This window comes from Pholis gunnellus (assembly GCF_910591455.1).
Source record: "Pholis gunnellus genome assembly, chromosome: 2".
Taxonomy (NCBI): Eukaryota; Metazoa; Chordata; class Actinopteri; order Perciformes; family Pholidae; genus Pholis; species Pholis gunnellus.
Genome location: NC_136536.1, coordinates 11,854,979 through 11,882,190, shown reverse-complemented (window position 1 = coordinate 11,882,190; position 27,212 = coordinate 11,854,979). Strand labels below are relative to the sequence as shown.

Sequence of the window (27,212 nt, the reverse complement as noted above, 5' to 3'; positions counted from 1 at the left end):
TTGCTCCACTTATTAATACCCTCCTCCCTAATCATCATAAGTAACCTATTAAAGTGAAGTTGATTTCATCTCAGATCACTCTGACTGGTGTAGTGGGTAACTCACACAGTTCTCCTTTTCAATCTTGAGTACAAGTGAACATTTGATTATACAAAAATCTGGGAGCTGCTTTGATCCGATTGAATTGAGGAAAGCATTAGTTGAGATGAATTTAAATGAATGCTGAGGGAGAATGTAGAGCCCATACTCTCTCCCTCATCATGACAAGTTCAGCTTGTAATAGACACTCAAACTGCACCAGAAGTGACTGTATTGTTGTGTAAATGGAGCCTGGATCAAATCCAGCCTCCTCTCCACTCCACTCCACCGAGGTGGACGGGTGTTTACTATCAAGAGAGGGCTTTAGTGTCCTAGCTTCCAGTGGACTAATTCAATCATGGCTTATTGGCATGACTGTTGACAGCAGAACAATGTTGCCAGCATAGGAGATGATGGGAAATCTGTTATCTGCTTTCCTTTCTCTCTCTGTCCATTAGGTACATGTCTGTCTGTCTGTCTCTCAGTCATTTTCTGCCAGCCTTTCCATCTGCTTTCCCGGCTTTCTTTTTTATCTCTCTCTAAAGGCTTTTGTCTGTGTGCCTCACTGTATGATTGTGTCTGTCTGTCTGCTCGTCCATTTCTGCTTCCATCTTCCCCGCTCTGCTTTTGAACTAATCAAAGTTGTGGTTGTAAGCAGCTGTAATAAGTTTGGTTGCCTGAGCGCAGACCAGTTACATTCTTGACTCTTGCAGCCTGTAAAATGAAATACATTTCAATGATTGGATATGCCCCACAATGTATCACAATTAGTTTGGTTCGAATTATAAGCAAGAGCTATCGCACATATTGTGTAGATGCACATGAGCCACTGGAGTCATAAGCTTAAATGGCAGCTATTAAGAGCTGCTAAGCTAGTTCACTTTAGCAGGCGTTATCTTTTTTTTCCATCATGATTGGATTTAGCTGCTCTCTCATCAAGTTGTGTGGGAAAAGGAAACTGAATTACAGCTCATCAAAATGGATATTTTTTGGATGTTTGTAGACAACAGCTAAGAACAAATCAATGGCTTTTATTTGATGCAACTCTTTTGCTTTAGCTGTCTAGTTGGCCAGCTATCACTGGCAAAGAGTACTTTAAGAGCAGTGGTGGGTGTAAAAGATATTACTAAGCCACAGTGCAGTTGTTGTAGTCTGAGCAGTAAATACAAAGCCAGAATGCAGTTTTCACAGAAAGTATACATTTCTATTGCATGATTTTTTTATATTCACAGATGTCACAAAGTCAGATTCAGCTCTTAACTCAATTATTACTCAAACATGTGGTTACTGCATTTTGTCTTTGTCGAATAGCCGACCGTCTCTCCTGTTCCTATTCTCTTTTATCTCTGTAATTATTTTTCTCTTCTCCCATCTTTTCACCCTGTTTTACAGCAAACACTTTCCCTGTATCTCTTTGTAATGAATAGGCCCTGATAGTGATCCGTGGAGGTGCAATGTTGTATGAGTGGTTGAGCAGGCACTAGGGAATACCTGTCCCAACCTCCTGGGCTGTAACACCATGTTTATCTTTTTACTCAAATGCTTCCGTTTCTTTCCTCTCAACACGTTGTCTCTCCTTCTTTAATCCCTTTCATTCTTAGACTCTGCAATCGTTAACGGAGTGTACTGGTCTGAGGCCTTGAATAAAGTATTTGTGGATAACTTTGAGAGAGACCCATCCCTCATATGGCAGTATTTTGGCAACGCCAAAGGCTTTTTCAGGCAGTACCCAGGTAAGTGTGTGTTTGTTTGTGAGGGGGCAGCGGCGTTGTGGTAGTAGCTGTGTGTTTATGTGTGTGTTTGTAATTAAGTCGCTGTCTCCCTAAAGCAGAACGGGGGTGTATGGGGAGCTTCATTGACTGACAGCTAGAGACTGGAGGCTTGCGGGGTGAGAGAGGAAGAGGGGGAGAGTAGAGAGAAGAAGAGAGCGGGGGGTAAAGAGAGACAGGTGAGAGAGTAGAGAGAAGAAGAGAGCGGGGGGTACAGAGAGACAGCTGAGAGAGTTTGTAAAGATTAGAGAGTGGGTGAAAAATTAACATTTTCAGGTGAAGTGGAATAAATAAGACCAGGAGTAGCATAACAATGAGAAGCCGCCTATTGAATGGAAATTATTGAATATAATAATATTATATGAGGCACATAATATGGGAAAATCAGTGTAATGATTCTTCTCTTTCGTATTTTTATCTGTTGACCTCTTGAATCTGCATACAAGTGTTTTTAATTATATTCTGTGCAGCTCTGGCTATCAAAAGGCAACCTTCACGGTCCATTGTGAGTTATTCTGACCTGGAGGCCTCCAAAGTCACTGCTGCATGAAGACTCTAAATTCATTCTATTCTATTCCTAAAGTTCACCAAATTTAGGAAGAAATGGCCTCTGCGTTTTGTGGGTAATTTAATGTAATTTTGACATGGGAAGATTTTCTACAACGACATGCTTCTGTTGAATATTTCAGTGTAATTTTCCGATGCTCTGGGCACTACATTCACCTCAATTCTATTGGGGTGGCAGCAGAAATCTCTAATCTCTAACTGCATGAACAACTAGAAGTAAGTTTTGAAAAAACAGATGTTTGATGTTTTAGACAAAATCTATTGTGACGGAAAAAGTGTGTTAGCAGAAAGCCTTTAAGGGCTCAAAGAACACTTTCTCAGGCCACCTTTTTCTCTTTCAGCCAAGGTAACAGTTTATTCTTCTTTGGTGCAAATTATGCAACTCCAGCACTTTTTCAGTTTGTCGTTTAATTTTTCACTTGTGATGCTGACACTGTCTCTTCAAGGGATCAAGTGGAAGCCGGATGAACACGGGGTCATAGCTTTTGACTGTCGTAACCGGAAGTGGTACATCCAGGCTGCCACCTCTCCCAAGGATGTGGTCATCCTGGTGGATGTCAGTGGGAGTATGAAAGGCCTCAGGCTGACCATCGCCAGGCAGACGGTATCCTCCATACTGGACACTCTTGGAGACGACGACTTTTTTAACATCATCGCCGTAAGTCCATACAGATGTGCACACAGCTGTTGGGGGGGTAAACTGCTTAACCTCTATGTTTTTTATCGACGCACACACAAACACACAGGCCCACATCCTCTCCTCCTCAGATCAGAGGAAATCCTGGAACAAATTAGCTTTCTCTCCTGTCACGCTCACAACCAATTAGCAGTCAGCTGAATGGAGATTTGAATTGCAAAAGAGACAGTTGTGATTGAATCCCGCCTCAGGCACCCAAGCTATTGTTTATCGCATCGTGTTATCGTGTGTGCGCGGCCATGCACTTGCACATGTGTGTCTGATGCTATTTCACATCAAAACGTAGCTAGTCTCTTTGCCAGCCTCCATTCTCTTTCTCCGCAAAACAAAGTCTTCATTATCATTCGTTATCCTAATCATGTTATTTTGAAAATTATTCTTTTGAAAAATAAAGCAAAAGAGGATTTAGACAATCATGCAGAAACATATTGTTTTTCCGAAACTCTTTAAAAGGATCCGTCATTTTGAATCTGTTTCTTCTTTCTTCTTTTTATTTGTGATATTTTTCCCTTGTTTCCTTCTATACACATGAAGGGATTTCTCCCATAGAAGACACACAGTTGTGTAACAGTTAGTATACGTTTTGTCTTAAGTATCTGCAATGAGAGTAAAGTCTTACTTGTGTGGTGAGAATTAGTTTCATGCTACAGTACATACACACAAAGACAGACACGCACATGCATATGCCCACACACACATTATGGCAGAATGCTGGCTGTGAAGGAACACAATTCCATTCTCTTTCTTGAACTTTGAAGTCTAATTCATACTCATGCATTAAATGATGAGTTTTTATCACAGAATGGCAGGCACTGGGTACATTGTGCACTGTACAGTGTGTGCATGTGTGTGTGCTTTTCATCAAGATGAGTAAAGTTTCTAACATCTTCACATTTTTTATTTTTTTTAATTAGATCAAACATTTCTGTATAGACAGCACATTTAAAGTGACCAAAAAATATTGATTATTCCTTTTGTATTCTTTTAGTACAATGAGGAATTGCATTATGTGGAGCCGTGCCTAAATGGAACTCTGGTCCAAGCTGATGTCACCAACAAAGATGTGAGTCTTTCATTGCTTGTCTTTTGTTTTCTCCTGTTAAATAGAAATCATTGATGATTTCTTGTATATTACACACATTGCACATTAATATAAAAAGATGTCACTGACATATTGTACCTTATGCATGGTATCTAATCATAGTGTTAAATCTATCTACTTTGAGCTTGAGTGTGTGTGACCTGTTATTCAGCCTGCTTGTGGATAAACTCTCTGTGAACCGGGGTCACCAGACCTCTGGAGCCCTCTCCTCATCTTTGCTTGAGGCTACATTAGCTGCTGCTAGCATAACACACATGATTTTCTGACCAAATTGTGCATTGTGGGTAATGGAGGCGCCATGTTTTGACACGTTTGAGGTATCCGTGAAATAGAAAATAAGACATTTCCAGTTCTGCTGCATTGTTCTTAAAACGTTTCCCCGACAGTGTGATAGGAGTGCAATATTAAATTGGAGTACTCTTTTAATTATGGTTTGACTTTTCCTGAGGAAGGGAGTGGGAATGTTTGGGTAATGTCTGATAATGTCTGTACACTGATCAGGCTGTTCGTACAGGACATTTTCATCAAGATGGCACATGAGAATCCTTGCAATTACTGTGGCGTGATTCCTTTCTTCTTTTCTGAGTCGCTGCTCCTCCCTGTTGCCCACAAAATTGTGTCTTTAATCCTTAAAATTCAATTTCAAAATTCAATTTCAAAATGCAATTAAATGTAATGACCTCTATTAACTCTAGTCAGGACCTAACCATTGGGGAAGCAGCTGTACATGGACTACTTTCCATGGACCACATGCAAGTCTTGTAGAATTACGTGGTTCACATCTGTGCGTGTGTGCCTGCTGGTGTTTGAGTTGATTTCTGTTTCTTTCTAAGTAAGTGTATACTTATGCATATGGATTAGCATTATGTGTTTAACTCCAGATGGTAGTTTAATGTTGTGTGAGTCAGCCAGCTAAGAGGGGAATGCAGTCTGTACAAGTAGATAAAGCTAATGTGTTTTACTTCAGCTGGGGGCAGGAAGTGACTGTCACACTGGAGACTTACTCATCTGTCTTCCCAAAATATGTTATTTCATACCCAAACTTCAACTGCTTCATAAATACCTGTTGTCAAGCTTCCATGGGACACACATTCATCTGGCTATATTAACATGAGTAGTTATTTGTCTAATTTGACTTTTTACCAAGCACCTTATGAAGAAGCCATAATCCATCCTGTCTTCTTATTACTCACATGTGCAGTAGTTTCAGGCTAATTTCTAAAGCCTTCAAGGTAAACACTGATGATTTTCAACATTATCTCTATTGAACAGTCGTTGGCCTTAGACGCAGCTGAAGAAGTTTGCTCCAGTTGTATCAAAGATGCAGTAACTAACTAAATAAAGTAGAAAGAAAGTCAGCAATAGGAATTGGTTAATTTACGCTCAAACAGACCCGGTTAGAAGAGCCTGAATCTGGTTAAAACATGTTTGACACCATAGGTATAGCCATTGATTTAGCAGTATTTCAATGAGAATATTTTGAGCTGACATGTCCTAACTTACTTCATTTTAATAGTCTGTTGATTATCTATCCTTCCCATATCACCACACAGTGCTCACTACTTTTTCTCAGCAAACCAACTCTTTTTTTCCCTTCTTTTCTTTCATACATTTATTAGAATTGCACCTGCACCCATGTTGAGATGAATAACTTGCCATAAAAATCAAAACCTTAGGCTTCAGCAAGCTGCAATTAAAGACATTTCATTCATTCATTTATGTCCCTGTAGCCAGGCTTCGTTAAGTTGACTGCTGTGATCATTGTTGAGTGTAAAAGGTGTCTGAAGCATTGAAGGGTTCGATGTACATTTCAGAGCCGTGTGGTGCAGCACAAAAGCTTGGGCACATTCCGCATCAACTACACACACACACACACACACACACACATACACTCACAAACACACTTTCTGAATTTGCCAACTTAAGTACACTGCTGCACCAGGGATTGAACGTACCCCAATGTGCGGAGACAAGTCACTTCAGTCTTAACTCACATACATACACACTCACATGGTAGGTAAAATGTGCCATGCTCCAGGGTACAGCCTTTGTCAGAAATGATTTACCTTTTGATCCACATCAAAGGAAAGGTTGTGTCTTTTTGCCATATGGGGGTATTGTCGGGGACGCTGGAGGTTGTTTTTGTGCACTTATGTATTTGTGTGTTGCTGGTGCACACGTCTGTGTGTGTGTGTGTGTGTGTGTGTGTGTGCTCCCAAGTGAGCAGGCTCTAATATGGCCGTATGCTGCTTGGTCCCCCCACTGTGTGTTGAGAGACTTTTCTCTCCCCATCAGAGAGAAGCAGAGGACTAGAGGAGATGAAGTGAGTGAGTGAAAGGAAAGGTGTAGAAAAATAAGACGCTTGGAAGATGATGATTTAGGTGTGGTGTAGATTTTGGGTGTTCCCAGACCCTAAAATTGTTATATGTTGTATGTGATACCTCGTTTGAAATTGATAATATACTGTAGAAGTGTGTCAGAGGGTTGCTGACCTCCATAGGTGGAAATGTTGTTTTGCAGGTAGCTGGATAGAGCCAGAGTCAACAGGAAATATTCGAAAATGCCAACAATTGGATCTAAACAGCTATGAATAGTTTCCATTTGAAAATGTGCTGTGTCCATCTGTATGTGTATTAGCGTGCGTGGGTTTTGCCTCCAGGCTGTAGCAAATAATGAGACATGCGCATGAGACCTGTTAGGTTGCTCACAACATTAAACTCATCATTAATTGCCGGAGAACAGGCACACCGATGCACACTCTTTCAAACGCACAAGAATGAACGGTCATCAGCCAAGAACCAAAATTACCTGTTTGGTGGAGGGAAAACAGGTCATTTTGGTTCTTTCAGGCAATATGTGAAATTTCACTCCATGATAATGTTGCAGTTTGCAACAAAAAGCGGCTCACGGCTCAGTTAAGGAGCCCATTAGACCATTGGTGCAATATATGTTCACACGCAAATGACGGTAAATAAAGCTCAGTGTTATGAGCACTATCCCGTTTTGTCTCTTTTTTTTTTTGACCTCCAATTTTTCCTCCCTCTGTGTTTTTTTCACTCTTGTTCTGGATTCTTGTCACCATGATCATAATGTTTTTCTCCCAAACTTTATTTTCCCAGCATTTTCGGGAGCACCTGGACAAGCTGTTTGCTAAAGGCATTGGCATGTTAGACATAGCGCTGACTGAAGCCTTCAATCTTCTCGGTGATGTAAGTAACACCCTCCTGACACACACGCATAGACACACTCTCATGCACACGCATATACTGTACACACAGAAAAGAAATAGTGTCATGCACAAAATTAATTAGCGCGCTGTAATTAATAGCAAACAGCTCAACAGAATCATGCAAAAACCAAGTAAACAAGGCACTTGATGACTCAAGTTACTGGCTTGACATCTCCTCATTATGAACACGTAATTAATCAAACATGCAAAAAACACACACATTTACCTTCCCATTCTAAATGCTCATATTTCAAAAACATGTATCTATTTAATTATACACTACAATAAATGTCTCCATTTTGTTCACGGCAATTTTGTGAGGTAATAACACTCTTAAGGTAGACGTCCTTGGAGCTTGTGTGCATTGAGAAGACATGTTATTGTTATTCCATTAGCGTTTATAACACAATTAGCATAAGTCATGTAGAGACATTACATTCTCTAATGGGAAGTGACTACATGAAATGTTTGTTTGGTAAGCGTAAAAGTCGATTTTTAACTGGTTTTATTACGAAATGGAGGGGAGCTATTTGTTGTTGTAGTTCAACTACATTAACGTCCCTCTCCCTCTCTCTCTGTCTCCAGTTCAACGAGACTGGGAGGGGTAGTGAATGTAGCCAGGCCATTATGTTGGTGACCGATGGGGCAGTGGACACATATGATGCCATCTTTGCCAAGTACAACTGGCCAGAGAGGAAGGTAGTGTATTAAACACACAAACACACTCATCACGTTATTGTACAATAGTAACTCCACAAAAGTGGTAAAGTGAGGTCAGCCGAGCTCAATTTCCCATTACGCCTTGTTCACAACTTCATGAACTGGTATTCCTATGGAGGATGAGGATGGAGAGCAGTGGACTAATGCCCTCCTGTGGCTATGAACGACTCTTTAAAGTCGCTGTTGAGAATCAGAAAATGTGAAATTAGGACGAGACCCATTTGACATTATTTTGAAAGGGAAACCGAAGGTAACGGATCTCTTAAATACATCAATAAACATAGAGAGTGGGATGATAGTTTTATATTGATTACAAATGATACAATTACTCTAAAATACAAAAAGAGAAAGGCAAGCAGGATCACTGTTCCTCAAATTGATACATAGATTTTTTTTTTTTGTCACAATTCAGAGCATGTTTTTGCCAAGTATTAATATTTGTCTGGGTTGTGAGAGAATATTTTTGACAAGCAGAAAGTACTGATCCCACCCAGTAGGAAGTCCTTTCAGAGGTGTTGAAGACAGAATTAAGTGTGGCCCCGTCTCTGAGGACTGAGCTGTCTCTCTGCTGTCCTGCAAGTAATTGTGGTGCTCTTCTGACAGAACATGAAATGAAAATGGAGGCAAGATGGGAAGAAAAAAGGGTTACACTTCGGTCATTTTCTTTTTTAAGGATAAAGTACCGTACTAAGGGCAATGGTAGATGAACACACCCGTAACACACCCTGTATATACATGCATATGAATACCTCCATTGTCACCTCCAAGTCTTTTAACACACATTATTAGCCAGTTTTATTCTTAAATCTGTTTGACCATATGCTTCTATGCATTATTATGAGTGCCAAGTTGTTTCCATAAATGACACTCTTGTATTGTCATGTTTTTGTGTGTGTGTGTCCCCCCCCAATCCCCCTACCCCCGCTCCTGCCTCAAGGCTGAACAGCAGTGAGCGGAGAGGGGACAAGGCTACATAGTTCCATTTAGAAGAAGCCCCGCTGATAATAGAAGTCTTCGGTCTCTGTCACTCTCTCCAGTGTCTCTCTCTCTCTCTCCCCCTGCTGCTGCTTTTTAATGGCTTCCCTCCAACCAGCCTTCTAGCTTCACCGCTGTACAGCATCACACTGAGAATATAGGCGTGCTTTGGAAAAAAAACGTTACTGAATATATGCATGCAGATGGCACTTCTTCCAAAAAGTCATGAGATCATAATATCATAAAGAAAGCATTGCTGTGAAAAACAGTATCGACTAAAATACAACACTGAACCACTTTAAATAATGAAAAAAAAGTGTTTCTTTCATGTTACACTAGTGATTATTTTGAGAGAGATACTGTCACCGTTTTCAGATAACTGCCTTTTGTAGATAAATAATGCTTTAGAAACTTTAATTAGTTTTGTACTCAAAAGATGAAAGTAACAGACACACACAAACTGACACCCCCATACTCTCTAAAAACTCTCCATATCCATCAACATGAATGTGCCTACACATACGACAATAATTGCTCTCACCACCTATTAAAGTGCCTAATAATACAATAGGAATGCAATAGGAAAACAGCAGTGGTGGTCTACCTTGACTGAAAAAAAGGTTCACCATCTCCTGTCTGTAGTGGCACCAAATTCCTTCAACCACCTGAGAGTATAGCCTGCTGGCCTGTGACTTCCCCAGACACCTGATCCCCTGACAGATTGTCCCCATAAATAAACCCCAAAAGGGACTGAAAACCTGGGTTGTGCCATCAATATAATATGAAAACGGGATATGGTGTTCCAAGATGACACACATAGCATTTACAGTTGATCACTGGGCACATACACTGAAAAAGCTATTCAGCCATTTTGGTCCCATAGCAGATTATAACCTTTCTCTGGCTGAGTCGGCCACACAAATGCCATGAAATTAATTTGTTATTATGGCTCCAAACCAATTGTTCTTTGTTGTTTTAAAGTCATTTTCTTTCATAGACTGTATATAAAAAGTGGATGTGGTTACCGTGACAGTACCCATTGGTTTGTGGACTACAGTTTTAAAGCCTTGAGTTTGACATTTTGGCCATCGCCATATTGGTTTTTTTGGAACCAGAAGTGACATTAGAGGATGGAGCTAAGTACAACCGAATGCTGAACAATGCATTTTTAGGTGACCAAAATGTGACTATTAACTTTTGTTAACTGAAAACACACTGTGACAGGGTTAACGAGTTCTAAGACAAAAACCTGGACAACGCCCACACTGGACAACACCGTGGTAGCAACTGTCACTCACAAGGCAGCCACGACCTAAAGCATACCCTGCTTCATCATCTATTTTACTCTAAACAGGACCATAATTTACTAAATGAACATCGTGCTGTATTGAAGAAGACTTGAAACTCGCGATGGAGACCATAAACCAATGTTTACAATGTTTACTGAGGTAATAAAAAAAGTGAGCGGTAGGGTCATTTTCTCAAAGACTTCTGTACAATCAGACTTCTTTTTTGCAAATAAAGGAGTTGCCCCCAGTTGTCCATTTGAGAAAATGCAAGCTTATGGCACTTCCGCATTGGCTTCACTTTTCAGAATCGGAGGTTGCCGCTTGATTTCTTTTAAATATTGAAAAAAGTATTTTTTGGGCCAGAGAGTGTCACATGATTTGCAATTTAGGCAGTGGCGAGGGGAAGCTAGACAACCCTGCCAACTGATGAAAGATGCTTCATGCTGTCTGTCCATGCCTGTCTGCATGGGCTGACCTTGAAGGCAAAGGCATAGAAAAAATTGAAAGTGGGCTACATGTGCAGGACTTGCCTCAGCCTCAGGAGATTGATATGCTGCATTACAACAACCTTCCCCATGCCTGCTTGTGCCCTGTACTTTGTGTGCTGCCCATACCTTATTTATTGCCACCATTTGGCAGTTCATCATGAGGCCCCAGTGCTCGTCCTTTGCCAACATTGTTTCTGTTGTCCCAATAGCAAAGGGCTAACCATAACTGCCTGTAGATTACTCTGCAACCTGTAAGGGGAACTACATGGGCTCCTTCCCATAAACAATAGACACAGTTGCACCGGGAACATCTGTAGTAGGGCCAGACTGGTGATACCATGCGCCCTAGGAGACAGTGTCCCTGTGGCCTTGGCTTCTAATGTGAATTGTGAGAGAAACTTTCTGAGTAGAGTCTGCTATTCCATGCGAAACGCAATCTGGGAATCCACCTCTAGGCCCACAAACCATGTCGCCAGGGGAGGCTGCAGCCTTGCTCCATGAACAAGCAACTCTCTCTTAAACTTAAAGAGCAGCAAAGCCTGTCCTCTCAAACACATACTGTATAACTCTTCTACATAACTCAACCTGCTCTCCTAAAATCAGTCCAAAAAATACCAGATTTTCAGGTAATTATTATTAGAGTAAAAACTTTATTATATTAGTGTTGGGCCTGTAATCAGTTAGAAATGCTGGGGTCACATGCTTTTAGTTATAGTAGAACAAAAGCAGATTTAAGATAAGGAATTTAATTAAAGACAAAGGATAGATTAAAAAAGATGTGTTAGTGAACAAGAAATAGATTCAGCTGCTATCTTTAGAAAGTGTGGCACAAGGTTATCAGGGGCGTCTGATTTGCTAAAGTCTAAAAGCGTTAATGCTTTGTGTACCACATATTAGGAATCAGATGTATTTCCTCATAATCAAGATCTCTAAATAACACCACACTCCATGAAATATTTGATATAATCCTTCCTTATAATACACAGCTTAGCTTTAGGATTTGTTTGTATAAGCTGCAGTAACAGTTGCATTGTTGCAATAAATACATGTGTTTATCCAAAACATAAACCACATCAATTTAAAGAGTCATCTTTGTACCTTCATGGATGTGATTTTGGTTTCAGAATGAAACTTCAAACTGACCTACATTGGGGTTTTATAACCTGTCTGGTCCTACATTATGCTACATATTGCATGAGGCCATCAACATCAGAACAATTAGCCTGCTATTGCTTTGTAACCGTATGAGTTGTAACTGTGTTCTGGACATTAAAACACACCTTACAGAAGAACTTACAATCTTTAAACATTTGCACATGTTTATGTGAAGGTTTACACCGGAGAATAAATACAAAAATGATTGGGTTATGTGCTGAATACATAATGTAGGAGTGTGAACAAATGTATTTTGGCATAGTGTCGGTGCATCTGTGCGTGCGTGGATACACACAGATGTGTATACTTCTATGTCTGTGCAATTGTATTCTTCCATTTGTGTGTCTTTTTATTCCTGACTATGTCAAATTTGTGCAGTCAAGTAGATTGAAGATTGCATGCTGTGGCTTGAGCCCCTACTAGTTTTTATCTCCACTGTACTTAGCTCAGCTATAAACCTCTTCCATATTTAATAACCAGCCTGCTGTATTTTGACCTCTGTATTGGCTTCCAGTGAAGGAAAACACATACAATGTGACACTACATGGAGCGGGTATGATCTTGTCAGCTGTGTTGTGTTTTCCTGTCACTCTGGCAATGTCATTCAAATGGCTGAGGTTTGTATGAATAGAAGATGATTATAGTCTAGATAATGAGGATTGCTTTAAAATGACAGTCTGACAACTTATTCACAGTGAAACTCATTACAGTTGACAAAAAGTCCAACAATATCCATGCAAATACATAAGCTGTCTGTAGTTTATATCTTTGTCAGCTAAAGCTGTTATAATCACTATTGAATTTATAAGGAGTTCATCTTTTTCACGCTGCAGTGACAATTAAAATAAATATAAGTATTCCTCAAAAATGAAACGCCATCTAGACATAAATTATGTTTTTGCAATTTTCAGACCCTTCTGCTGGGAGCAGTCATCCAAAATCAAAAAAGACCCACATGCATCCAAATCTAATGTGTGTGCCTGCACATACATACATACACACACACACACACACACACACACAAACAGACACATGCTGTCAGGGTGAAGGGAAGCAGTGAAAAATGCAGGCATGGGAGCTATGGCAGCTGTGCCCCCAGAGGCTTGCATCTGGTCCAATCTGGCAACATGCACTTCACACACACACACCAACAAACACACATGCACACCTGCCAACTACACCTGCTGCCTGAGCCAACTGGACAAAAATGGGTTTGGCAGCAGAAAGTTTAGAAGACTCTCTGGATTGAGGACATAAAGCTTGGATTAGGCTGTTTCAATATCAAATATTGACTTCATGGTTAATCATTTGCATTTATTTTAATTGCAGATTCTTAGGGAAGTGTAATGCATTCACTTAAAGTTTTTCTGAATCAATGAAATTATTATCTCGGTAATTTTGTGAAAAGCTTTAATGGGAAAAAAAATGTTCTGCATTTTGCTTTTGCAGATTGTTGATACACTTATCGTATTATAAAATGTGTCTCTGTTAATCCATAATTGTTTCGTTTCTTCAGTGGATAAAAAAATATTGAAATTATTGAAATTTTAAATAAAATCCAAAAGGAAGAAGTCTTCCATGAGTCCATCTTCGACTCTATTAAACAAGGAGAAAGGGCCTGCTAATCACTGGGAGATAAAGACTGAGCCTTCTGCTTGGCTTTGACAGTGTTATCTTCTATATGGTGTGGGGGGCCTATCGAAATGCGATTAAAATGACTGACATAAGCTATCTGCTTTCTCTCCGCAGGTCCGCATATTCCCTTACCTGATTGGTCGAGAGTCAGCCTTCGCAGATAATCTGAAATGGATGGCATGTGCTAACAAAGGTGGGATCTTACAACACATGCATAGACCTCTGTGCTTTTTCTCTACTTGTAATCTGTTTTTGCAGAAGAAAGTTGCTGCATGCCGCTGTCAGCCGGGTAAAAATGAATACATTAGGAGCTCCGGATTTGTTCATGGTTTTTGGCATATGTGTCTGTGTGCGTGCATGTAGTTGCATAGACATGTGTTTGTCAGTGCTCATCAGTATAAGCATCTGTATGTGACAGGAGGCAGCTGGTTCCAGTTGCAGCGACCAGATATGTCGCATTACATATTCCTCTAAGCCTAAAGTCCAAACTATCTTGACGATACGTCACTTTCCAGTTGCTTTGTGTGTGGTCATGGTTGTCTCGGTGTGTAGAGCACTTTCCCTTTGGTTCTATATTTAGCTGAGAGGTGGGTGACAGAGACAGGCTGGCTCCATTTCCTCAGACTGCTGTAGATAACACAGGCAAGCCCTGGGTCACACAAGGGGTGTGCATGTGTTTTTAGCTGTGTGTGTGTGTGTGTCTATGTGTGTAGATAAGAGGACAAGGGCATCCACAGTTAAGCTTGGAAGTGATATCAGAGAACCCATCCAGTCAGTTTAAGGGTGTTAATGGCGAAGATGAGACCTGCCTGTGTGTCGTGCTACATAAGTGTGTGTTAGTATGATGACGATTCAAGCTTGTGACAACGACATCCTCTCGAGCCTACAGGAGCTCTGCAGAACAGTCTTTTTTTCTGCTCCCCCGGGGTCAACATCTCTATTCCAAACTGTAGCAGAGAAATTGGTTTTACTCCTTCACTGTTTTACTTTTAGTAGTTTTGCAGGTGAGAGTAAGGTATAGTGTTATGCTGTCGGCACTGTCACTGAAGGCTGTGATGTCAAAATCTCTCCTTATGGCCTTTGATTGGAGCAAAGTATATTTTTATCGAAATGCTAAGTGTCGCAGCACAAGTTGTGCTGCTAAAATAATGTTAGGTCTCTCGGGTATTTAAATTCCGCTAAGCCTTATGGCTGTACCAGCTAACAGGCCATGCATATGAGAATGCCTTTGGTTGCCAACCAACAAGAAAAGGATGCTGGTCTGGCCCGAAGCCCAGTTGAGCTTGATTAACTGTCTACCGTCGCTCCACTGTTCCCCGCTGTGTTGCTCACTCGACTCAGTGGCTAGGCCAACTCAGGTCCACTCTGGTCCTCTTCTTGTTTAAACAACCTGATGGTTTTAGAAGGAAAGAAAAAGACGGAAACTAACAAAACTAAAAATACCTGAGGGTGTATGAGGGTTATCATTCATTGTCCATCACGGTCTTAACAATAGAGACCTTCAGTGACGCTACACTCTCTTCTTCATCTACTTTCACGTTCCTGGTGTCTGCCCTCACAGTGCAGATGATCCGTACTCTTAACATTGACAATAATACATGTGATTATGTGTGAAAAAGATAGTATGGATTTCCCATTTGTTGCCCATCGATTTTAAACAATCACATATACGTAGGTGTATGTGGGTATCCATGCATCAGGACACCTTGTTGTGTATGTTTGCCTTCATATCACCAAGACCAAGGTCCTTTAAAAGGATATTAATGGCTGACCAGACCATGCTGTGACTGCCCTGTCCTGTGGGTACGACAGGTGTACCATGTCACTGGAAGGAGCGAGCATTCATTTTTTCTCTCCCCAGCTCATCTCACTGGCCCCCGTAGGCTCAGCCTGAAGGATGCCCTCAGCCTTCCAGAGGGAGCAGTCATTCTTCACTCGCCACTGTGATGAACGATGCAGTGAGACTGAGGCAGCTCGCTTTGTGTGCGATGCGAGTCTGTGCGATGTGTGTGTTGTCATTGTACTGTCTGCTGGAATAATAGCCGGAACCGAATGTCTCTGAGGATGAAAAGGGGGAAGTTGTCAAGGTTCACTTCCAGGTCAAGTTCGGGGGCCAGTGCATTCTTGTCGCTATAGTGATTGCAGTAATCATGTGGCTTTAATTCTTCCAGTGTTAGTGTACCATATCAACTTTTTGGTAGGATATGTGGCATCCTTCATGGATCTGTGTATTGTCTCTAGATTCTAGCTCTTTCACTCCCTGTGGAGTAAAGGTCGTTGCCAGGAACGATGACCCCAAAATCTATTTCCTCCAGCTATGATTTTCTCCTTGACTGCCTCACGGTGATGGAGGCAGTTTGCTGTTTTTACGAATGGATGAAAATGTGGTGGTCTCTCTCTTTTCCTTTATTCTCAGTGTCACATCTTGTCCTCTCTCTCCGTCAGTCTTACTGTTGTTGTGATTCCCTCTCTTTCTCTTCCCAACTCTGCCCTCCTGCTGACATAACAGTATATTCCCTCCTGCACATTCACATTAGCATCATAATGGCGACATTACCAGCGTAGGAAATGGCATCGCATTTGGTTTAACTGAAATAGCTTTTCTATGGCATTTACATACCACTTACTCAGTCACAAACCCATGCTGGTTTGCTCTCACTCGTACATCACTGCAAGGTATTCTTCAGCTATAACTCATACATGTATCCAGGTGTCCGTTTGCTTCATCAAGCAAATATCTGCTGCTTACCATACTGTATGCCAGATGCAGTTTCTGTGCTTTGGTACAGAGGTAAATAAAATGGGAGTGACGGCTTAGATTATTTAGCCAAGCTGATATTGGATGTGACACTTGCTGCAATGTGAACCAGTTTTGAGACACAGAGACTTGTACATCTAATTTCTGTTTCAGGGCAACATAGTGTGTTGGGAGACTCTCCATTGTTCACAATCATCTAAGTTAAATGATTCATCATCATTTATCTCCTCTTCTTCCCCTCTCTGCCCAACAGGCTACTTCACTCAGATTTCCACATTGGCAGATGTGCAAGAGAATGTGATGGAGTATCTCCACGTGCTGAGTCGTCCCAAGGTGATCGACCGGGAGCACGACACGGTGTGGACCGAGGCCTACGTCGACAGCACTGTGAGTTGATACCATGTCTTACATGGTACTGGATTCCAGCTCCCACAGTCTTTACTTATCATACAAACACACACTGGATTGTGGACACAGAATATTCGGTGATCGATTTCAATTTATTCGACGAAGAAAAGGTAAACCATAATGTACAAAAACGTACATTAGCATCTTCAGGAACGACTTGTCTAATCCAAAGGAGAATAGTAGTGATAAAATGCAAGCGGAGGCCTGACATTGTGTTTTGCCTTTGTGCGTCTCAGACTGAATGTGTGAAAGTGTGTGTGAGCAGCAGATGGAACCATTAAGTCAAGGACTGCTGTGTGTGTGTGTTTGGGAGTTGTGTAGCATGAGTACAACACACTGTGGCACATTGGTGAGTTGGTCTATGATCTCTCAACCTCAGACCCTGGCCAAACACAGTTGATTTTCACTCTAATATTGCAGCAAGCTCATATAATCACGTGCATTGCTAAAGTCCCATGCTTTATAATTCTGTGGCACTGACATCATCATCCCTAAAACGCCCCGAAGGAAAACGCCTTTATATAATAAATAGGATCCTCTTCTAAACCTTAATATACACACAATATACTGGAGTTTTCATGCATGCACAATGCTTCTCTTTTGTTGGTTATTTTGCTTGGCCATAAAGAGTGAATTGTAGCCATTTGTCTTCCAATATTTTTTCGAATGGATTATGAGAGAGAGCTTCAAAAATGTAAGGAGACAAAGACAAGTGCTCTCTAGCAGAAAAACGCACAGGCTATCAAGACTGCATGGAAATGGATTCTTTCTTTCTGCGATCCTCTTCATATTCCCTTTTCTGTTTTTCTCTGCTTATTCCCTTCCCTTTGCCCTCATTATCCCCATCCATTTATCACAGTCAAAGTACATTCACCCAACACTGATACAACACTAACAGCTTAAGTGTTGTTTCCTCTACTGTGACCCTCCCAGCCATAAAGCTCTCCTCTCTTGACACAGTCACTGTTTTTAAAGTTGCAGTCAAAGTCAATGACAGTGGATTTTACACGCCCACAGATGCTGGCACTCCATTCAGTGGAAAATGCACTGAAAGGCTTTCCAACACTTATCCACAAACTTATTGACCCTTTCTCTCCTCCCCTCCTCCTTAATCTGTTCTCTTTAGCTCCCCCAAGCACAAAAGGTAAAAAAAAAATCTGATTTGAGGTCATCGCTGTGTTGTGCTGTGTTGAGGCCTGGTGTGTGTTCATGTGCATTTCACGTGCATGTGCGTTTTGGTCTCTGATCTCTGCGGGATGACGGTATAATTTGGGTGAACTAACTACCATACTGACCCATGGCATTTTCTTGTGTGTCAGTGTCGTATGTCGCTCCTCAACTTCCTGATTCAAACCATGCATTGTGGTTGTCAAAGGTCCAGTTGATCGCTCTCCTCTGCACGTCTGATCAAGCACACGTCTGTGCACTCGCTCACAATCATTCATCGTTAGTGATGCTGTGTTGGCTGTGCTTTGCCAGTATCTCCGGGGCTGGCAGTGTGACCATATGTGTAAATGTGAGGCTATGTTGTTGCTCTTTTGTGACTTTGGTGTGAAAAACAAGATTGCCTGTGTTATTTGTCTTGGTAGAATTCTCCAGAAAAAGCTTTTTTGTCATCTTTTGGGTGAAAATCCAATAGCCTGTAATGACTAGGCGGGATGGTCTGTTCTGATGCCTTATTATTATTTTCAGTGTTGTATTTTTTCCAGTGTTTTGTGAATCATATGTGAGTTGAGATAAGCAGCTCTATAATCATAACAATGATGGTGGAACAGAAGAGTGCTCTGCCCCCACATCAGCACGAGCTGAGCACAGAGCAGTCCCATTAGACAGCTGGCAGGCCATATGTCTGACATAGTACTGTTAGTGTGATAGATCCAAGCTTATTGACATTGAAGCAGCTCAGCAGTAAACAGAAATAGATATTACATTGTCAGAGATGATAATTGGGATTAGCAAGGAATCTGCACTGCTTCTTTGCATATAATCATCCCAGCACAGCTCTGGCCAAGGTGCTAGGAGCGCACAATCAGAACAGTCCTCACAGACACACCCTGCATGGTGATAGTGTCTGATAAGAAGTTGGCAAAACTCTTGGGATTGGCTCAGTGTTAGGAAAGTGATGAGCATCTGGTATTTATGTTCCAGGGCTGATGTGTATCATCTTTCCAGATGTACCATTCATCCTATCTTTTCCCTCTCTGCTCCATCCCTCTCAGTGCGACCCAACAATCTTTCTAGCCCTTCCCCTTTCTGTCTCTGTCTCCCCCTCCAGCTCTTCTCCCCCCCCCCCCCCACCTGTGCTATCCCCTCTTCTCCTGATCTTCTCCCTCGTCTCACCAGCTTCATCCATCATTCTCTGCCTCATTTGGCTTTGTTTCCCACTCTGTCGGATGAACTGACACGGGAGCACAGGGATGATGGGAGGGAGATGGGGGTGAGAAGAATGTGGAGTGGAGGGGATATTGAAGGACGAGTGTAGGAAGGGCGAGAGAGAGAATGTAAGATATTTGAAGACAAAGTTGGAAAGAGAACTTAAAGGATGTAAAGAAGGATGCCGGGTTGAGAAGAGGGTTTTTGCACTGAAGTTCACAGAACAAGATTGATACTTGGTAAAGCATGAAGCCAGACAAATGAGAATGCTGTGAGCAGTTGATTACCTTTGGATGATGAAATGAAGTAGTAAGCTGTTCAAAATGTCTCGGAGTGTCCCCGACTAAGAATTTTCATGGTCAAATCTGATTGGTCAAGTCTTGCCTTAAGTCGGCGGATCGTATAATCATATTTTTTTTTCTTCCTTGGCGGTAAAGCTTGTATGTATCAATAGAAAAATAGTAAAAACAACAAAATGATTGGTCAATTACTAGTGCTGAGCTGTTGTTTCAGAACAACGGTCAGCACTGTTTGCTGTGCGTAGGGTTTGTGCGTGTGTGCGTGTGTGTGTGTGTATGTGTGTGTGTAGTTGCGGCGCTGTCCGTGGTACCGTTGCAGAAAGGACATCAATAGAAAGAGTTACATGGTTTCCTATCCTGCTGGCATTTCGTGGTTATATCTGAAACTTTCGCTCCTAATTTCATTTTCCCCATTGTATCAATTCACAGACATAATTGAAATGACAGAGAGGCGAAGAGACAATCAACGTGAGAGAGAAACACAAGCCAACGGCTGTTTCTGCGTGCCTGCCCCCACTGATTTTAGAGAATCTTTATCTCATTCAAAATATATCAATTGCTCTGATAGTGCTACCTGCTTATGTGAGTGTTAAATATATATATACAATATTAAATAAATAGCAATTTTGTTGTATGAATGATGAATGATTCTTTGTTTCATTACCACATTTTCACGTCACTGCGAGTGTGTCATTATAAGGCTCCTATTATCGAACAGTCGACTATTTGGGGTCACCCCTAAAAATGTTGTGACGGATGAAGATGAACTTCACCATTTCAAAGCAAAAGTGTTAATTGTGACTGAAGCAATTCAGAGCATAGATGTGCCTTGTCCGTGCCATCTCTGCTCCCCTTTGGGTATATGTTTGTTTCCTCTCAGGAACCTATGGGGGGCTTTGGCTCAAGGGCTTACACACACACCAACATCATTAAAGCCGGTCTCCAAGGAAACAAGGGTCACCTCGTCCACCAGAACACAATTTGTCAAAGCAACCTAGATTACGAGGTGTCCTATGAGACCGCAAACACAGGGCAGGGTGGGCGCTTCTGAGCCCTCTGAGGGGTGCAAGTGTGTGGGTATTTGTGTCAGTGGGGAGCGAGTGAATAAAAGCCTAGAGGGGTTCTTTTTCATTCTCTGACCCCCAGCAGGGGAGAGGACTTACACACCCAATTTGTTCTGACTGATACAGATAAAGTCACGGAGGAAATCAAGATGCGGATTTGGTCCAAATATGTGTTGAGTTCTGACCTTGCATTAGAGGTTGCAGGTTATGTATTATATGTCAAATTCTAGATACAGAGCACTCCCTTAGGGACTTGGAGCACAGTGATGTTGGAGGACACTTATTTAGGGTTCAAGGAAGTGTCTCTTTTCTCTCCCGGGTTTGTATAATGAAGCACAGGTTTAAAGGTCTTTCCTCCTCTGGGTAGGGTAAGTGAGGATCCTTTGTAGCTGTGCTGTTGGCTTTGAATCCTACAGATGCGGTTGCTTTTGTTATCTGCTTAATTATAGTATGTCATTTCCCAGAGCAGCTGGGCAAGCCTGATTTACACCAAATGCACATATACTGAAAATAAAAGCATGTTAGGTTAGTGTTGTACAAAAAGTACACATTTGATAGGACCGCTCAACAACAGCTCATGGGGATACACAATAAATGTCAGTCCGTATACGTTTGCCCAGCCGTGATATATGATCCAATAGATCTGAACTTGAAATAGATTTGATATTTTTAGATGAGGCTCTGCTCGCTTTCGCTGTCCTTTGATCGATCCCGTTCACCAGCAGCAAGGGTGTCTATTGCTACAGCAGCTGTACTTATGTGTGTTTTGTTCTCTCTTTGATGTCCAATCCGCCGTCCTGCATTGCTATTACTAGCTTTCTCCAAGCAGGTCACCAATCCCCCTTTTCCCAGTGCCCGAGGAAGACAGAATGCATGCTAGCAGTTTCCTGTCATTACCTATTATTACTGGAGGTAAAGGGGGGGTGAGCGCTGGAGGAAAGAGAGTGTACAGGAAGTATGTTATGTTCAGTTAAGTATTTCACTGAGAGAAAGTGTGGAATCTAATATTAACAGACTAGTTCTCTATTGATTGCTGCAGCAGAAAAGGATCAAATGCAACATGATTTATGTTTTATGTTGTCATCTCTTAACGCAACACAACTGTGCATTGTGTTCTGAGATTCATTTTGCACTTGATGGACCAATTACTTGTGGTGACTTCAACGTAAACTGCGTGAGTGACTGACATTTAGACAGTTTTGACATTTCTGAGTGGACAAGGTCGGACCACTTTTTGCAGAGTGGGAAGCCCTCCTCCAGTCTCTTCATAACAGTGTCAAGCTTTCATCTCTAATGGATATCGTCGTCAGATACAGAAAGCCGCTGGAAAGATAAATATCATAATTATTCCAGTAGTCTTTAGGGAGTGAAGATACCAGATCCAAACGAGAAGCACTGCCTTTGGATAAGCTTATTCTGCAAGAGATCAAAGGCAGGCTGGTGATTGAACACATTTTAAGGCAAATAATAAACATGAATAAAACATGTCATGGAAGTTTTGTAGGTCCCTCAAGAAGATAACATGACTAGGTCTGCAGCAGAATTCCTATCAGGTTCACTACTGAAGGAACGAGAGTAATGCAGCTTGAGTTAATCACAACCAATGACTTTGACAAGATTCATACAATGTGCATGATACCATGCAATGTGTTGTGTAGTTACTTTTCTTTTGTGACTATAAAGATAATGTTTCATCATTAGCTTCCCTCTTTTCCCTCCCCCCCCCCCTCTCTCTCTCTCCCTCCCTCTCTCTCTCTCTTTCTTACCCTCTCAATTGCTATCTTTCACTTTTCTTCCCTCTTGACTCACTCAGTTGGATGACGGTCAAGGTCCGGTTCTGATGACCACAGTGGCGATGCCCGTGTTCAGTACCAAGAATGAGACTGTAAGTGCACATGTACAACCAATAGCACATCCACTGTCGCTACAATTATGTTTACCCAATTTGTTTTCTCCAACAAACAGTTTAGCTTAATTGAAAACATAATGCAATTACATATTGCATAACTCACGGGGGAATTAAGCTTTGAAACAAAAGACACAAACTGTGAAATAATGCTTAATTGTTTGTCAAATTCATTTAAGTTTGATTAGAGTCTGTAAATTAGGATACAGTAGAGCATCACTAATTAAATATATACTATAGATTGACATTGTTTATGTCATGAGCAGTGGATTTGTAAGATACCGTGTTGTTTAATAACCTTTCAAATGCAATTTAAAAATAATCATAATGTGTGTGCTTCCAGAGAAACAGTGGCATTCTGCTAGGGGTGGTTGGCACAGATGTACCTGTCTCTGAGCTGCTCAAGACCATCCCCAAATATAAGGTACTGCTCCGAACATCATTTAGTTACATTGCTGCAAATAGTTATAGACCTCAATGGCTATCTGAGATACACCTCTATAGCATCACACCTTTTATGAATGTGTGAATATGCCCTTGTGAATGTGCCATTCATCTAGATGCTAAGTCAGTCAAAAAACAGACAAGTTACTTTAAAGGATTTTTATTTTTGATATCTGCACGTACGCCAGTCCAACTCCGCAGTACAGTAATCGAATGCCAAATCCAGTAGCAGATAAATCAAAGGTTTCGTATAAGTTTTGACACTGATTATTCACGGCTCCTTCCCTAAATCCAATAATGATAGGAAAATGATACACTATGTACACTAATGCATGTCCCCCGCTACATCCCCTGTGCAGATTTATTTTGATGATCTGAAGCTTGGTTGGGTGTAAGATTTTGACATTTGAAAGCGTGTTATTTGTACGGACGTAGATTAATTACACCACCCTCCTTGCGTAGTGCAGTTCTGTGAGTTTCACCACAAAGACAAATATTCTGCTAGCAAAAGAATACAAAGAGCTTGATTAGGGCAGATTTACTATTTAGTACCGATTATCATGCATCCATTCGGTGTGTGTGTGTTTGTGTGTATCCTTCCTAGCTGGGTATTCACGGCTATGCCTTTGCAATCACCAACAACGGCTACATCCTCACCCATCCAGATCTACGGCCACTTGTGAGTATTACCTCCAGCACCAATCAGATGCCTGTAACAAGTTAACTGAGTACAAACCTTATTATCATAACAATCCCTTTTAGGGCGCAGAGATTGAAGTTCAAATGTATTAATTTATTTTGTACAAGCGACTTAGGAATACTAACTCTTGAGTTCACAGCAAGTCAATTACTGATTTCATTGTCATATTGCGATGCCGATTGACATAGAAAATTAGTGCGTAGTTGTGTGGGTACACCATGTGCCGTGCGTGCAGTGTGTGTGTGTGTGTGTGTGTGTGTGTGTATTGGCTGCGTGGTGGTATGTAGATGAGGAGAGTGTGTTCCAGGCCTCCGCTGTGCTGTGAATAGACAGAGATACAGCTTCTGAATGGCTGTGATTAACTCTATTGTACTCGCTCACTCCTCTCACAAGAGGATGAGGGGAGAGAGTGCAGACAGGGAGGGGAGGGAGATTGACGAGCGCAAGGAACCTGCTTAACGTGAGAATAGGTGCAGGGTGACAAAGAGGAGAGATACGGAGGGATGTGAGGAGAAGGGAAGAGGAGAGAACAGACAGTGAGACAGACAGACAAACAGATGGTTTAATTGCTGTCTAATTAAAGACGTTAATAAACAGCGTTCAACAACTAATGAGGGGTGGGAGTCTGTCCTCACTGACAGATGAATGAAGAGGGGGACTCACACATAAGTACGCACATATAGTACACATTAATACACCCAATACTCTGGCCTCCAGTGTCTATTTAACGTCCATATCAAACAGGGTCAGTCAGGCAGCCAGAGAGGGAGAGGGGATGACCGTTATCGTACATTTGCTTATCTACAGTATTGAAAAAAATGAATTGACTCCCTGTAAAACTACAACTTGTTGTTGTTGTGCCTTCCATGTGCAGATAGTGTGGACTTTTTCTGTAATGTTGAACAGAACCAAGGTTAATTGTTTCCCCCTGCTTCCAATCTTTGTGCTAAGCTGAACTAACTGTCTCCTTTAAAACACATCATTTATGTACATTATCATTTGACATGTATTTATTATTATGCTTTTATCCTGTTTATCTTATCGTAATTCTACTGGGTTTTGAACAAAACAAACCAATTTTAATGGGATTTTAATGACCAATATAATAAGTTAAAAAACATGAGTTGCAGCTGTAGTATGGTGCAGTATACAGTATAGTATCTGTCTGTGCATGCATGCATGTTCACATGGGCCTGTGTGTTCAGTATGGAGATGGAAAGAAGCGAAAGAAGCCAAACTACAGCAGTGTGGATCTGTCTGAGGTGGAATGGGAGGATAAGGATGACACGGTGAGACACTTGTAAAGCTGCATGAAGCATCATAACAGTACCTTTCTCAATGTAAACCTGATGTGTAAGATTTGGTATGTTCTTTGTGCCGCTAGCTGAGGAATGCCATGGTCAACAGGAAGACGGGGATCTTCTCCATGGAGGTGAAGAAGAGTGTTGACAAAGGGGTGAGGAATCCATAATTCAGAAATCCACAAACGCACACAAACAAGCACTTTCCCGATGGTTCCAAAGGGTGAGCCAGTGAAAATACTCAGCAGGGAGAATCCACTCTGCCAGGGGGTTGTCACACTTGGCACAGTGATGTACAGGATTGACTTAGGGATTTTGTTTCCGATTTTGTTTGCTCTGCAGCATGGGTGTGTGTCTGTCTGTGAGTGTGAGCCCGTTATCTCCACCAAGCACATGCTGCTGAGTACGGGAGAGACAGCAGCCCAATGATTCTCTTTTACTACTTTCCTATCTGAGAGAGTGAGAGAGAGAGAGAGAGAGAGAGAGAGAGAGAGAGAGAGAGGGAGAGAGGGGTATTCAGGTGTGTGTGTGTGTGTGCGCACTTTGCATTTTCAAAGCTTAGTAAAGAGCATTATACATTAGCCTGATTATTAAGCATTCAATATGTTAATACAGACACACACACACACACACACACACTAAAATGTACACAGATGCATTTTCACAAACCTTATCCAACTACTCACACACTGCAAAAACACATCCATCGGCAATGTAGCAGGTCCTGTGACAACCACAGCATGTATTCCCTGCACCACTAGATGGAGCCAGACTGCAGGAAATCACATCAGATAACTGCCATCGCACTGCCTACTGTTTACTGCGGCGTAAAATAAAATGTATTCATCTCTTTTATTTCAGAAACGTGTACTAGTGTTGCATAATGATTACTACTACACAGACATCAAGGGGACTCCTTTCAGGTAAGACAATTGGAGAGATTTCTGTGAACAGTGAACGGAGTTTAGAACAACTAAAGAATCAGTATTCAGAGTTTCTTTGCACAAAAAATAACTGTTGGGTTGTCATTTGAGAAAAAAATGTTGTCATTTGTTTTCAGTCTCGGGGTAGCTCTTTCCAGAGGCCATGGAAAGTATTTTTTCAGAGGGAATGTCACAGTGGAGGAAGGTAGGAAATCCTCCCTTTTTACTTTATCTGCATTATTCACTTTTAGTCATTTGTTTCCTGTATCGTTTGTGGTCTATTATGCTCGAACCCCCCCCCCCCCCCCCCCCCCCCCCCCCCACAGTGGTGCAAGTTTTCAGATACTTTACTAATGAAAAAATGTATCAAATACCACGTTACAAGTTAAAATCCTACCTTATATACTGTACTTGTTGGAGCCTTTTATATAGGGGAAAAGAGAAATATTTGTTTTATATAATTTACATTTTATATATTTTTAACTTTCTAAAGATAAGCAGCTTTATAATTGTGTCACAGAAAGCTTAATGGGGGTCAATAATGACTGCAGTCAGCTCTGGCTTCTGATTGCCTAAAATGTGTAATATTTTGTCTGTGCTTGTTAGTTCATTTAATTAAAACTATAAAGCCGTCAGAGGACCAGTTCATTTGGCATGCTTATAGTGTTACATTTTTTATTATGTTAGCATGTTTACATTTTTTATTTCTTAATTTTACATTTTTTCAGTTACAGATTAAAATAAAAAAAAACCTGCACTGAGGAGTTTTTTTAAAGCACTCAACAACTACGCACGTACGATAAGCTTAAGTGGCCATTTTCACAAAGTGGATGGAGCCACTTTAACACCACTAAAGTATTGCAAATAAAAATACTACAGAGTGGCCCCTTTCAGATCTTTATATTATTATATTATAGGATTGGTATTACTGATGGGTTAACATGCTAGCAGTATTTCACTGTTTGAACTAGTTGAGGTAGAATTAGCTTTAACTACTTTGTGTACTGTTGTGTAGTTTAATTAGCAGAAATGCTTTATATTTTATGAGCTATTCATATGATTTTAATCTTCAGAGTAACTTGTTACTGTAGCTTAAAAATACTGTAAACACATAAAAGGTAAAACGTACAATAGATATAAATGTGTTACTTTAGTAAGAAAGTAGCATAATCTCTCACACTCACACAAACACACAAACCTACACACACACACATTCAATATTAATGTAGTGATAATGAACCTGAAAGCCACAATTGGGGAGGAAGTTAAATATTTCTTTAGTGGCTCTATTAGGAGTGTCCATGTCTTCACAGTGCATATGTGTGCCCTAGC

The 27,212-nt window shown here is 41.2% G+C and overlaps 1 protein-coding gene across 1 annotated transcript in view; it reads left to right on the top strand.

The window, feature by feature from the left end:
* The window catches only part of cacna2d3a (calcium channel, voltage-dependent, alpha 2/delta subunit 3a), a gene marked incomplete at both ends in the record, with an annotated part of 101,591 nt that overhangs the window by 45,440 nt on the left and 28,939 nt on the right, over window positions 1–27,212 (top strand). The window contains 15 exons of the mRNA XM_079168214.1: window positions 1,680–1,811; window positions 2,861–3,072; window positions 4,100–4,174; window positions 7,333–7,422; window positions 8,028–8,141; window positions 13,819–13,897; window positions 16,716–16,849; window positions 17,997–18,014; window positions 22,420–22,491; window positions 22,856–22,936; window positions 23,561–23,635; window positions 24,862–24,945; window positions 25,041–25,112; window positions 25,819–25,880; window positions 26,018–26,085. Of these exons, the coding sequence (XP_079024340.1) occupies window positions 1,680–1,811; window positions 2,861–3,072; window positions 4,100–4,174; window positions 7,333–7,422; window positions 8,028–8,141; window positions 13,819–13,897; window positions 16,716–16,849; window positions 17,997–18,014; window positions 22,420–22,491; window positions 22,856–22,936; window positions 23,561–23,635; window positions 24,862–24,945; window positions 25,041–25,112; window positions 25,819–25,880; window positions 26,018–26,085 (1,368 nt within the window). The remainder of the gene's footprint in view (window positions 1–1,679; window positions 1,812–2,860; window positions 3,073–4,099; window positions 4,175–7,332; window positions 7,423–8,027; window positions 8,142–13,818; window positions 13,898–16,715; window positions 16,850–17,996; window positions 18,015–22,419; window positions 22,492–22,855; window positions 22,937–23,560; window positions 23,636–24,861; window positions 24,946–25,040; window positions 25,113–25,818; window positions 25,881–26,017; window positions 26,086–27,212) is intronic.